The sequence below is a fragment of the Solanum lycopersicum genome, chromosome 5 (genome assembly GCF_036512215.1).
Source record: "Solanum lycopersicum chromosome 5, SLM_r2.1".
Taxonomy (NCBI): domain Eukaryota; kingdom Viridiplantae; phylum Streptophyta; class Magnoliopsida; order Solanales; family Solanaceae; genus Solanum; species Solanum lycopersicum.
In genome coordinates, this window is record NC_090804.1 from 65,225,312 (window position 1) to 65,240,258 (window position 14,947).

The 14,947-nt window shown below is 36.1% G+C and overlaps 2 protein-coding genes across 2 annotated transcripts; one reads left to right on the forward strand and one right to left on the reverse strand.

Annotated features, from left to right (window-relative positions):
* The first annotated feature begins 8,775 nt into the window (after nucleotides 1-8,775).
* Nucleotides 8,776-9,885, forward strand: LOC101257174 (F-box protein At5g07610-like). Its single transcript, XM_069298608.1, has one exon. The coding sequence runs from the start codon at nucleotides 8,776-8,778 to the stop codon at nucleotides 9,883-9,885; it is 1,110 nt and encodes a 369-aa protein (XP_069154709.1).
* Nucleotides 9,886-10,067: 182 nt separating this feature from the next.
* LOC101256881 (U-box domain-containing protein 35) lies at nucleotides 10,068-14,716 on the reverse strand. The gene is made up of 9 exons (XM_019213828.3): nucleotides 14,596-14,716; nucleotides 13,691-13,926; nucleotides 13,346-13,589; nucleotides 13,052-13,242; nucleotides 12,426-12,868; nucleotides 12,141-12,242; nucleotides 11,568-11,996; nucleotides 10,648-11,397; nucleotides 10,068-10,528 (listed from the first exon to the last, which is right to left on the reverse strand). Exons 1-9 carry the CDS (start codon nucleotides 14,655-14,657, stop codon nucleotides 10,346-10,348), a joined length of 2,640 nt encoding a protein of 879 aa, XP_019069373.3. The 5' UTR covers nucleotides 14,658-14,716; the 3' UTR covers nucleotides 10,068-10,345.
* Between the last annotated feature and the right edge of the window lie 231 nt (nucleotides 14,717-14,947).

Here is a 14,947-nt window from a genome sequence, read left to right on the forward strand (position 1 = left end):
ACCAACAACAATTTCATCACTTTTGTACAGTTCTTACCTCACCTAACTTTCCAGATCCCAAAATGCCTCGACATGTTCATGTTGTATCAGTACAATTTATCAACAAGTTTGATTCAAAAATTGAGAATATTTAGGAAGAATGGAAAGCAGAACTTTAAAATTTGAATTGTGCTAGCCTGTTGTGTTAGGACCGAAAATAAGCAAGTGTAAACGCGGAAGCTAGCAATGCAAACCTCGAAAGGCCACGAGTAAGAAGACAACGAGAAATATATCAAAATACACAAAGATTTAACGTGGTTCGGTCAATCGACTTATGTCCACAAAGGAGATGAGCAATCCACTGTAAATATGAGAGTACAAAATACATAGAGAAACAACCTCAACCAAATTCACTCAGAATACATGGGAGGTTCACACAAGTGATAACGTATCAAACTTGTGACCCATAAATTCTCCCCCTAACCAAAACTCTCAAAGCCCTTAAGATTACATTGTGAATGCTGATTAAGTTAGAAGGAACATGCCTCTATTTATAGAGTCCTAAACCTTTTCCTACCAGAAAAAGGATTAGTCAATCCAAAACCTTTTCCTAAAAGGAAAACCTATTTATGGTAAGAAATCAGGGCAAATAACACTCAACATGTTGTGATTATTTGAGATAGAATCCCATTGTTAATTAGTTTTGAGCCAGCATAAACTTAGTTCTTTACTCCAAGTGAGAGAATGGTTGATAACATATATTTTACCATCCAATGTTGCAAAAACCATAAGACTTACATCAAATGGATGATACTCAAATTGGTGTGGTTGATAGTTTCTTTGATCATAGTGCCCACAACGGAGAGGGGACGAAGGGCATGTCAAGCAACAAAATCAATATTTTCCTGTTATTTTCTTCTGCTATGTGTCAGACATCGATCTACTGTAATGGTGGACTTGAGATTCACAAAAGATTGTTTGTGCAACAATCATTCATTATATATTTTATCAAATTTTCAGAAAAAATTAAATCTAATTTTGATGGTTCTTCGATGAACTGGGAACAATGAATAGGGAGAAAAAAAATGAATTTTGAATTTGTTGGTTGTGGAAGGATTTTTGTCTGACTATAAAATGAAACTTGTAAGAGTAATTTATGGAATTTTAATTGAATTTTACATTTTTTTTTCTCTTTTTAGCGTAAAAGCTTGATACATTATGTAGCAACATTAATGTATTCAGATAGTGAGTTATGTATCCGAATGATGTAAAATTAGGTATTATTATAATTAGAAAAAAGAATAGGAATATGATTAATTTAATCCTTACACTGTGGAATTTAGGTAAGTTATACGTAAATAATTACAAATTAATATTTGTTAAATTTGTAAGGTTTCAAAAGTTGAAGGATAAAATATATGTTATTCATTCTAATTAATTGAAAGTTAAATATGTTTAATAATGTACTCCAAGGATAAAAAACTTATCAACATTTCAAAGACTAAAAACATCAATTTCCTTTCTCTCAATCTAAAATTGTTACAATACACACATTTTTCTGTTATAGATATAAAATATAGTAACCTATAAATATTTTTTTTTTGACTGATTTGATAATATAAAAAAAAACTTCATGATATTAGTGTTGGGAAAGACAAGGCACTAACAAAGAATGTCTGACAGGATAACAGCGGAAGAATACCCAAGTCTATACTTTCCCTTTTCGATTTGAACCAAGATAAAACAAACAACCACAAGCAATATGATAGTAAGGCAGCAAGTAATTCAACCAAACAAATATAACAAGACAATAATAAACCAATCACACAAAACACCAAGATTTAAGTGGAAAACCCTTCGATGTGAAGAGTAAAAAACCACGGGACCAAAAGCTCCACTATAATCACCAAGAGTTACAATATTGTTCTCCAAAATTGGCCACAAAACAAAGTGCCAAACAACGAGCAACAACAAAATAAGATTGCACCAAATCTAGAGAATTAAAGGAGCAAAATCACCAATTTCGCAGCTACTGTTCACGATAGCAAAACTGAAGCTGCAGACCACCAAATCCAACTCTGTCAGTTCCTAATCAAAGATTGAGATGAAGATAATATGCTGTCCAAAAATCAGCTCAATCGGACAAGAAACGAAGCGGGAATCGCAATTTGAAGTTGGTTGTTATGGCTGGATTTTTGACTGCGAATTTCTCTCTTTTTTCTCTCTTTTGGCTGCTGAAAAACTCTCTCTAAAAAATCTGAAAATAAGACCTAAAATAGGTTTATATTTGCCTCATAAGAATGGGCTTATGGACAAAAATGGGTTGGTCCAAATTGGGCTTTTATTTATCCACATAGGAAGGGAAAAAAGACTCATAACCCAACAATTCTCCCCCTCACGACTATGTGGAGGAGACCGTCATCCCGGCGACCATGCAACAATCTTCAAACTTCCTTCTTGGCAAAGCTTTAGTCATCATATCGGAACCATTGTCATTTGTATGAATCTTTTCAAGCTCAAGCAACTTAGTATCCAACACATCTCGAATCCAATGGTATCTCACATCAATGTGTTTGGACCGACCATGGAACGTAAAATTCTTGCCAAGATGTATAGCACTTTGACTGTCACAATAAAGCGCATACCTCTCTTGAGCACAACCAAGTTCCCCAAGAATCTCTTCATCCAAAGCAATTCTTTACAAGCTTCAACGACAGCAATAAGCTCAGCTTCTGTAGTAGATAGAGCAACACATTTTTGCAATCTAGATTGCCAAGACACAGCTCCCCCTGCAAAAGTAACCAAGTACCCTGAAGTAGACTTGCGAGTATCAACATCACCAGCCATGTCTGAATCAGTATAACCACAAAGAATAGGCTTCCCTGTACCAAAACACAAACTCAGACTAGAAGTGCCACAAAGATATCTCATAACCCACTTCACAGCATTCCAATGTTCTCTTCCTGGATTAGAAAGAAAACGACTAACAACTCCAACAGCGTGAGCAATATCCGGTCTTGTACAAACCATTGCATACATCAAACTACCAACAGCTGAAGCATAAGGAACTTTCTTCATATCTTACTTCTCATCATCACTAGAAGGACACTGTTTCGTGCTCAATTTGAAGTGCATAGCTAAAGGTGTACTGACAACCTTAGCTTTGTCCATGCTGAATCTGCGAAGTACTTTCTGAATGTACTTCTCTTGTGATAATACCAATTTCTTGGCCTTTCTATCACGGACAATCTGCATGCCAAGAATCTGCCTTGCTGGTCCTAAGTCTTTCATAGCAAAAGACTTACTCAACTCTTGCTTCAACTTCTGAATCCTGCAAGTATTATGACCAACAACAAGCATGTCATCAACATAAAGCAACACAATAATAAAGTCACCATCAGAGAACTTTTGCACAAAAACACAATGGTCTGAAGAAGTCTTCTTGAAGCCCTGCTGACTCATAAAAGAACCAAACTTCCTGTACCACTGCCTGGGAGCTTGTTTCAAACCATACAAGCTCTTCTTCAATTTGCAAACATAATTCTCTTTACCCTTGACTTCAAAACCTTCCGGTTGCTCCATATAAATTTCTTCATCTAAGTCACCATGGAGGAAAGCAGTTTTAACATCCATTTGCTCAACCTCTAAATCTAGACTTGCAGCCAAGCCTAGAACCACACGAATGGATGACATTTTCACAACTGGAGAGAATATCTCATCAAAATCAACTCTCTTTTTCTGATTAAATCCCTTGACAACTAATCTAGCTTTGTACCGTGGAACTGGATTACCATCTTCATGTTTCACCCGAAAAACCCACCTGTTTTTCAAAGCTTTTCTGTCTTTAGGTAACTTAACCAAATCAAAGGTATGATTATCATGCAAGGATTTAATCTCATCTTCCATAGCATCAAACCACCTTTCTTTTTCTTCACTTTCCATGGCCTCATCAAGACTCTCAGGTTCTCCCCCATCAGTCAAGAGTACATACTCATTGGGAGAATAACGAGATGAAGGAATTCTCTCTCTACTAGATCGTCTGAGAGAACTCTCTGGAGCATCTATAATTGGTTGTTGGACAACCACATCATCTTGCACTGGATCATCAACAACATCATGCCGGTCATTCTGAACATGATCACCATCTTCATTATCAACTTGATTTTCATCATTATGAAGATTTTCTTCCGGTGCAATAGTCAAAGGAACTGGATCAACATCAACTAAGCTCTCACTAGTCTGAAAATCAGCCTTGTCAGCTTTGTCAAAATCTTCAATTGTTTGGTCTTCAAAGAACACAACATCACGGCTTCTAACAAGTTTCTTCTCAACAGGATCATAGAAACGATAGCCAAATTCATCTTGACCATAACCAATGAAGATACACTGCCTAGTTTTAACATCCAACTTTGACCTTTCATCCTTAGGAACATGTACAAAGGCTTTACACCCAAAGACTCTAAGATGATCATAAGAAACATTCTTACCAGTCCAAACTCTGTCAGGGACATCACCATCTAAAGCAACAGCAGGAGATAAATTGATAACATAAGCAGCAGTATTAAGTGCTTCTGCCCAAAAGGAATCTGACAGCTTAGCATCTGAAAGCATACATCTAACCCTCTCAACTAGAGTTCTGTTCATCCTCTCTGCTAAACCATTTAACTGAGGAGTCTTTGGAGGAGTTTTCTGATGCCTAATACCCTGCTCTCTGCAATATCTATCAAAAGGACCAATATACTCACCACCATTATCTGAGCGGATGCATTTCAATGTCTTCCCTGTTTGTCTTTCAACCAAGGCCTGAAAACCCTTGAACACATCAAGTACTTGATCCTTGGACTTCAAAGGAAATACCCAGAGTTTGCGAGAATGATCATCAATAAAAGTCACAAAGTAAAGTGCACCACCATGAGATCTTACCTTAAAAGGACCACACAAATCAGAATATACCAACTCCAGCAAATCGAGCTTTCTTGAAGGCGGATGACTCTGAAAAGAAACTCTTTTCTGTTTACCGGCTAAGCAATGAACACATTTCTTCAACTTTGCTTGTTTCACTCCAGAAAGCAAATTTTTCTTAGCCAAACTATCAATCCCCTTCTCGCTCATATGACTCAGCCTTCTATGCCATAACTCTGATGAAGTATCATTCTCCACCAAATTTACTGAGTCTCTGGACATGGAGCCCTGAAATACATACAAGTTAGACAACTTGTCACCACGGGCCACAACCATCAAACCTCTAGTAAGCTTCCACTGGCCAGCACCAAGTGTATTAACATAACCCTCGTCATCAAGATATCCCACAGAAATCAAATTCAAGCGAACATTTGGAGCATGCTTGACATTATTAAGAACTAGTTTGGAACCATTGTTACTTTCCAAACAAACTGTCCCAATGCCAATAACTTCAACTTCATGATTATTGCCCATTTTCAACGTTCCAAAATTACCTGGAGTATAAGAAGAAAATAATTCCTTCTTTGGCGTGACATGAGAAGTAGCACCAGAATCCACAAACCAGCTAGACTCATCACGAACAAGATTAATGGCATTTTCATCACAAGAAACAAGAAGATCATTATTAGCAACAACAACAATACGATTTTCATTATCGCCTTCTCTCTTTTGTTGTCTCATATCTCTCTTGTGCTTGTAACAATATTTCATGATATGCCCATTCTTGTGGCAATAGTCACATGTAATATTCTTGTATTTAGACTTTGACTTGCTTCTACTTTTACCTCTATCATTCTGACCTCTGAACTTGTTTCTCCCCCTATCTTCAGTAACCAAAACATCGGAGTGTGAAGCTGAAGAAGATGAGGCTTGAGATCTTCTTCTCATTTCTTCATTCAAGACACCACTCTTAGTATATTCCATGGTTACAACACCACTTGGAGCAGAATTAGTCAAAGAAACTCGAAGAGTTTCCCAAGAGTCTGGCAGAGTATTAAGAAGCCAAAGTCCCTGTATCTCATCATCAAACTTTACACCCATTCCGGACAGCTGGTCAAGAACACCCTGAAAATCATTAATATGATCAGAAATAGGAATGCCCTCTTTATACCTGATATTCTTTAGTTGTTTCAATAGGAACAACTTGTTGTTGCTAGTCTTCGAAGCATAAAGTGTCTCGAGCTTGTCCCACAAACTTTTTGCATGTGTCTCATTCACAATATGATTTCTAACATTATCTTCAACCCATTGTCTAATATAGCCACAAACCTACAGATGCTCAAATTCCCATTCTTCATCATTCAAAGACTGAGGCTTATTAGAAGCAAACACAGGTAAATGCATCTTCTTGACAAATAGAAGATCTTTCATCTTGCCTTTCCAAATATGATAGTTAATACCAGTTAAACACACCATTTTGCTCATATTTGCCTCCATCATTCAAAACGACAATCAACAATAACCAATGCTCTGATACCACTTTGTTGGGAAAGACAAGGCACTAACAAAGAATGCCTGACAGGATAACAGCGGAAGAATACCCAAGTCTATACTTTCCCTTTCCGATTTGAACCAAGATAAAACAAACAACCACAAACAATATGATAGTAAGGCAGCAAGTAATTCAACCAAACAAATATAACAAGACAATAATAAACCAATCACACAAGACACCAAGATTTAAGTGGAAAACCCTTCGATGTGAAGAGTAAAAAACCACGGGACCAAAAGCTCTACTATAATCACCAAGAGTTACAATATTGTTCTCCAAAATTGGCCACAAAACAAAGTGCCAAACAACGAGCAACAACAAAATAAGATTGCACCAAATCTAGAGAATTAAAGGAGCAAAATCACCAATTTCGCAGCTACTGTTCACGACAGCAAAACTGAAGTTGCAGACCACCAAATCCAACTCTGTCAGTTCCTAATCAAAGATTGAGATGAAGATAATATGCTGTCCAAAAATCAGCTCAATCGGACAAGAAATGAAGCGGGAATCGCAATTTGAAGTTGGTTGTTATGGCTGGATTTTTGACTGCGAATTTCTCTCTTTTTTCTCTCTTTTGGCTGCTGAAAAACTCTCTCTAAAAAATCTGAAAATAAGACCTAAAATAGGTTTATATTTGCCTCATAAGAATGGGCTTATGGACAAAAATGGGTTGGTCCAAATTGGGCTTTTATTTATCCACATATGAAGGGGAAAAAGACCCATAACCCAACAATTAGTTGGAATTTTTGATGTTTTTATTTTGTCTTTTGGGGCTTTAAGTCTATAAACAGGAACAAATATGACAATTTTTTTCTTTCTCTCAACGTGATTATTCTCATGCAAAATATGACAAATTTTTATCTTATTATTAAAATTATCATTTTGCATATATTTCGGTTTGATCTAGAAATATTATAGTAGTGATTATATTTCTAGTTATGTTGTTAATGTTAAGATGTTGGTTTATCAATTTTATGTACTTTTTCTATTTTAATTTGTTTGTCTGGATTTGATACGAAATATAAGAAAGTAAAAAAGAATTTTGAATCATGTTATCTTAAACTAAAGTGTACAATGTATCAAAATGAACTTTATTCTTGTGTATTAAATATTTCACCTGAAAGACTAATATTAAAAAGTTGTCAAAAGAAAAGAAAATATTTTCTAAACGGTCTTAAAAAAAAGTATAGCAAACAAATTGAAATTGAGGAAATTGCGGCTCTCGCTATTGTTGTAGAAAAAAAAGAGTTTTTTTTTCATTAGCAATTCTAAAATCATGTTTTTTGCCTTGCAAGAAGTTATTGATTGTTTTGTTGCAAGTAGAATGAGTAATAATATTTATTTTCTGTCTGCTGCAGCTTTTGAAAAAAATGATTCGTTAATATATAAAGGAAAAAATAACAAAATACCCCTCAATTTTGTGATTTAGACCTGATATATATATATACGCCCTCACCATCTAACATATAGAGTATATTTACCCTTTTTCATCGTATGTGTTCATGAGTTATGAGGAACATAAGGAAATGGTACCTTATTTTGTAGAAAAAGATGAGTTTTATTGCCATTAACAATTTTGAGATCATGTTTGTGAATCTTCATTTCACCTGTGGGATTACATTGAATTTGTTGTTAATGTCAAGGGCGGAACCAACATATTGTTAGAGGGTTCAGCGGAAAATATTACTCCCTCCATTTCAAATTAATTGAACTGTTAAAGTGTTTCACACCCTTTAAGAGGAGAAAATTAAGACATAAATTAGGTATAACTTTCCATTTTCACCCTTATTAATTATTGTTAAATTTAAAATTAAAATAACTAAAGATTAACTATATAACTAATTCCAATACTAAAAGTAGTCTTGAAAATTGAACAATTAAGTTAATTTGAAAAATATCTGAACAATTCAATTAATTTGAAATGGATATAGTACTATTTATGTATGGTTGAAGTTATTTTTCTAAGTATATATAGTAGTTGTCGAACCTCATTCGACTTGTTTGTGTGTTTTACTTTTTTATTTGAACCCCTTATTGAAAATTCTGACTCTGTCACTGGCGTTGTTGCTGCTTGTGAATCTTCATATGACAACTCTGTATTTTTAGAGCATTAGATGCTTTAAGAAAGTGCTCTACATTGCTTTGTTGCAACTTGAAAAAAGTAATGACAAAATGAATTGTGTTTTGTGCACATTAATGGACTCTTCATTTTCTGTAATCCATTGAATGTTGTGATGAGAATATTGAAAGTATCTTGTTGGAGACTGAACTCATCCTTCCCATTTCATTATATATATGTAAGTTTTTGAATTGATATGTTCTGTATATACAAACATATCAACATGTCTTCTAGTGCTGAAAAAATTGAAGGTAGTGATGATCTTTTAACCAGCATTTTACTACTCCTTCCTGCAAGGCCTCTTTTCAGGTTCAAACTTGTTTCGAAACGTTGGATGTCTCTCGTCTCCGATCACCATTTTTGTTACCTCTGGAAGCCTGAATCCTTCCCACCTGCACTCATTCTGCAGTCGCCTTTTCTCGATTACCCTTGTTATTACATTCCTGATAAAACAGAATCTAAGTCTTCTGTTAGATTCTTTGATTTCATAATGAATGATGATCCCTTTGATGATGTTGTAATTTTGAATTGTTGTGGTGGTTTACTTCTTTGTCGTAAGGGGCTATTCGATGAGTACATTGTGTGTAATCCAACTACAAAGGAATTCCATACTCTTCCAAGTCCAAATGTGGGGTCACTAGACATGAGTTTGGCCTTTGATCATTCGATATCGCCTCATTACAAAGTTATAAATGTTGGGATCCAGTTCTCGAGCGTATGGTATTGTCTCCTTATTGAAATATACTCCTCGGATACCAACTCATGGAGGCGATCACGAGTCCAGTTTCCAGAATCATTTTTGAGCAATTTGGGACAATGTAAAGGAGTTTTCTTCAGTGGAGCTATCTTTTGGATCTTTAAAGGGGTAAATAGCTTTTGTTATTTTGATATTGATAAGGAAATTATCCACTCTTATCAATTGCCTAAAATGAATGAACAGTATTACTGTGGATGCGTTCGCGGGAATTTACATCTGGTTGGCTCTTCAGTCAGTGATTCACATCATATTGATGTGTTTGTATTGGAAAATGACTGCTCTTCTTGGAGCCTAAAGTATTGCATTAATCGACGTGAACCAACTTCATGTGCAATTCGAGAAATGATTTGTAGCTCACCGGGACTTACTTCTCTTGAGTTAACGTTTAGTGTGCTTTCTCTTATGACAAGTGAAGGGAATAATCAGTTACCGTATTTGGTTCTTTACATGCCTTATAAAGCTGAGTTAACGGTAAAAGGTAGGACTTGTGAGGAGTTGCCATTACCGTCAGTTTATCATTTGTTCGACAATCCATACTGGATAGGAGGAAGCAAACTGAGTAACGTAGGCCGGTAGATATATAGGGAATGTGTCTATCGCTTCAGTTTCAGATACTGTTGTATCTGGTTCTTCAAATTAAGTATTACAGTTTATAAATGAAAAGTTTCTCCTTGTGTTCGATAGAGTTTGTTGAAGTATTATAACCTACTTGAATAAACTGGAAAAAAAACAAGAAAATGAGTATCCGGTTATATACATTTCTATGTTTATGTTAACATCTAGTTAACATTTCAAGCATTTATTTGGGATTCTTTACAAAAACTGTTTTACATTGTAGCTCATCGATCAGTGAGCTGAATTTGCCTCGATTTTTTAATTTCCAATCAGATGTTTTAAAGTCTGTACAGGGATTCTTGTGGGAAAACAATACTAAATGAATGTATCTGGTAGACTAATCTATCAACTAACACTAGTAATTGCATGTACAAGCATATAGCTGTCTCGAAGGAACAAAAGAATATAGCTAAAAGTTGTGTCAATGTTTCCCTGACTTCCACTCTTTGATAGCAGAGAGAAGTGCATAATTTGGAAGCAGGTGCTTATGTGGTAATGGTAAATTTGTAACTGGTGAATGATCATTGTCCGCGAGCCACGACTCTATTGCCTTCCGGTCATAAGTGTATCCATCAGCCGCAACACAGGGGTCCTGAATCACTTCCTGTAGTAAAATTTTCTTTTAGTAAATGAAGCAAAGAGCAGGAAGTAGACTTTTGTAACATGCATAACAGCATAATGTAGATTACTATTAAGCAATTTACACAATCAACACAAGTGTACCTTGAGTAGGGGGCATTTGAAGTGGCTAGGAGGTGGAGGTTGATTACATTTCAAATGTCGAGCTCTATCAGCGACCTCTTTAAATCTCTCCAAAATAGGGAGAACTTCATCTTTCAGGTCAGGTCTGTCTCTACGTCGAAGTTCAGTGCATTTTAGAGCAAGTACAGCCAGTTCCTTTGTCTCTTCAAGAGGCCATTCACCGGCTTCTTGATCCAGCAACTCAACCAGTTTATCCTCTTCGGTAGCCATTTCTACCATGTGGGCTAAAGCTATGGCTCTTTTTGAAGTAAGCAACTGCAATATGACCATCCCAAAAGCATAAACATCAGATTTTGTAGAGACTAATCCTGTCCTTTGATACTCAGGATCTATATAGCAAAGTGTGCCAACTGGACTCGTGTCTTTATACGCAGTCATCGCTGAGGAAGAGTCTGACTGAACCATTGTTGAAAGACCAACATCTCCAATTTTGCTCACTAAGTTGTGATCAAGGAGTATGTTAGCTGGCTTTAAATCACGGTGTATGATTGGTTTTGGCTTCGTGTTATGAAGGAAAACAAGAGCTGAAGCAACTTCCCACGCTATGCGAACCCTGTCAAACCATGTAAGTGGAGGTGTGTTGTTTTTCCTTGTCAACCTATCCTCCAAACTTCCATTCTCCATGTACTCATATACTAGGCAACCGCGTTCAGGGCATGCACCGAGAAGAAATAACAAGTGAGGATGATGAATTTTGCTCAATACTTCAAGCTGTGGAAATAGACAGAAAAAGGATATAGTTAGTTTAACTCAGACAAATTTGAGTGGCAGCAATAGAAACACAACTAAAGTTGGCTGAAGCTAATACGCCATGTACATTACTCAAAGCTTATTTCAGTTATTCGAGTTAACTTCTTTCTCTGTTCGGAGATTTTGCTTACCTCTTGTTGAAATTGCTTAGTTATATGAGCCTCAGCTGAATGAAGAACTTTCACTGCTGCAGGTGTATGATGCAAATAGCACTTGTAGACCATTCCATATGATCCCATTCCTATCTTAAGATCCTCGGAGAATGATGAGCTAGCCGTCACAATCTCTTCCCACGTGAATTCCTGGTAGTGATGCAAAGGTAGTGCCAATGATTTCTCTAGCTTTTCTTTCGTTCTAGCTTCTCGGTTGGCAATGCTCTCTGCTGCTCTTCTTTGCTCAGCTTCTCTTTCAACGCATTCCATTGCATAGTCAGCTTCCTTCTTTGCTGCTTCACATTTCAACTTCTCTTGCTCTGCCAATTCTTTCGCTTCCTCCTCTTTAAGGTTTATCTGCTTAAGTTTATTTGCTTCCTCTACTCGAAGCTTCTGAAATTCATTCAACTGAGAAAAAGCACAGTATAAGCAAATTATCCCATATATGCATGAAAGAGGCAAAAATGCTTATTGATTTCATCCTTCTAATAAAAAGAGTAATAGTATTTGGGAGTACTACTTGCCACAAATTCAGTTTTAAATGAAAATTACCTTCCGAGAAGCATCTATCGCCTCAGTTTGGGCTATTGCATACATCCCTTGAATATGTCTGAGCTCAATTCTCAGTTTTTCTAGGTCATAATTGATGTTAACCTGCACATATACAAAGTCTTCAGTAGCAATTCATGAAACTATGGCAACAGGAGGTTTGCTGTAGCCTGTAAGATTTCTACTAACTTATAGAACTATGTGTAAAACTGCGGAACCAAGAAGCTTCTCATATAAGCAAAGTGAGCGTATGGCACTGCATGTTAAATAAAAGAAAAATATGATCACCTGACTTCCAGATGAAGAATCTGTTGGAACATCTGAGGTAGAATACTGACTTGTTGACCATGATTGGTTGTCGACTTTCGCTTTTTTGAAACTTGAAGCACGATTGTAGAGATCAGTAATTCCCGAGCTACTGAAATAGCAACTTTTTTCATCATCAGCTTCTCCAATAGCAACAGATAGAGCTCTAGGATGGATGACTTCATCCAAAATTGCTCTTTTATGAAAAGGAGTATTGGTTTTAATTGAAAGAGCTTGAAATGCTTCTCCAATATCGACAGATGAACTTCTAGATTGAATGTTTTCGCTGAAGTTTGTTCTTTTATGGAGAAGTGTCTGGAGAGCCTGGTGCACTGGAGATTTAGATTGATAACGTTGCAGTTGATGAGAAGGAGAGTACAAATGAGAGTATGAAGCAGGTGAAGTTGAGCTGTGATCCGTCTTCTCTGAGAATTAAAGAACAAGATATTACAATTGTGGCAATGAAACAAGGAGGATATCCGGTCCTGCATATACTATTTTCAATTGCTTCTCGTTTCATCATGTGATCGCCTTGTTTTACTCTAGTTCATTGTATCCTTCGTTAACGTCTAGGAAAATGAAGAAATATGTGAATAAGAAGTTTATACCTCCTTGTGAGCTAAAGCTGTGGCTTGTAGAATTGTTAGATGAACTACTTGTATCACTATTATCATCTATAAGGAATCTGTTGTTTTCTGTACTCGAGGCCCGCACTGATGACAGTTTTCCTTTTGACACAGCGTAAACTGTGCAAAAGGTTGGAGCTGTTTCTGATATACTTGCAGATAAGTTTCTTCCCCTGTGAATCATTCAGTAAGTTATCACATCATCGCGTCACTTATTAGTATGCTAATCGCAAGATAGAAATGTCAACCAAGACATAGATTTCGAGCTATTGGTACCTCGAAAATAGGCCAGGGGCTGAGGTTCCGATAACAAGTTTGTTGATAGAACATTTAGATACTACCCCTGCAATTGCATTTATCACATCATTTGATTCAAGTTGAACAACTCCTACTTGTACCTGTCTCCGACTACACATTGTCTTGTACGGAAGAAGTTTTTCACTTGCTTGCAACTCAACTTCCTTCCTAAAAGCATCCGCTACGTCTTCTCTTACTTGTGCAATAGGAATCAAGTTCCCCACTAGAAAGAAAAAAAAAGTAACAACTTCCGAGTTTAGACTAATTATAAGGCATGTTGCAGAACTACTTTCAACATAAGATGTACTAGAGTCAAAAACATACTAGGAGTTGGAACAGCGGTGATCTCAGGGCGGACATGTAGCAACATGAAACGCGTTTCTCCCTCTGGAATAAATTTCTCCAACGCCCATTTCACCACATATCTGCTATTCTTGTTCCCGGTTATGGCTATTGCAACAACTGAAGAAATCGGAGACTGTACTGTTCCTTGCCCTTCCATTTTCGATATATTATCACTCTCCTCCAGACTCTGCCACTCCTCTTCAGTAATGTAAGTTCTGCAACAATCACAAAAATGTAAGATCAACTCGTGCATTAACGGAGGAGGGTTTTCTGGTTCAAATGAACACATTGCATTCAACTCAAACTATGTATAATCCATATTCCAAAAAGTAAACTGAAAATGTGCATTTTTAAATATACATATGAGAAAATTATACTCATTCCGAGCTGATTGACTCTAGATCATGGATTCACATTTATACACATCATACATACTTTAAAATGCCCAGGAACACGGGACGAGTATTCATGTTTCAATTCGAACAAAGCAGTCATTCTGTATTGATCGACTCTAGATCATGGATTCATATCTACACACACATCATTCATTCTTGAAAAATGCCCAACAAGACGGGACGAGTTTTTATGTTTCAACTCATACTATGCATTCCTATTAAAACAAACACTCATTCTGTATTGACAGACTCTAGATCATGGATTCATAATTTCACATCTACACACACATCATACATTCTTGAAAATGCCCAAGAACATGGGCGAGTTTTTATGTTTCAACTCGAACCATGCATTCCTATTTTTTTTTAAAAACTCATTCTGTACTGATCGACTATAGATCATGGATTCATATCTATATGATACATCATACATACATTCTTGAAAATGCCCCAATAAAGGTACAAAAAGGAAAACAAAAGAATACTAACTCTTTCCAACTTTGTGCTCTCTTGATGTATTTTGGACTTCTTTTGTAGTTAAAAAGAGGCATTAGTTATATATTTTGGATTTGATGAAATCAAATTCCTAAATAAAGAACTAAACATGATTAAATAGAAGTATCACAAAAACCTTTAATATGATCACAACATTGACTATCTCTTATCATTTGTTGCAAAACGGAAATTAATTTTTAATTGAAGATTAGCAAACATGCATTAGCACTAACCAAAATTAGAGAATATTAAATGTCTAAAATTACGAAATCTTGGTATATGCTTTATGTGATCATTGCATACGCAAGATAAATTTCATGTATTGGATTTCTGACTTTATAATTTT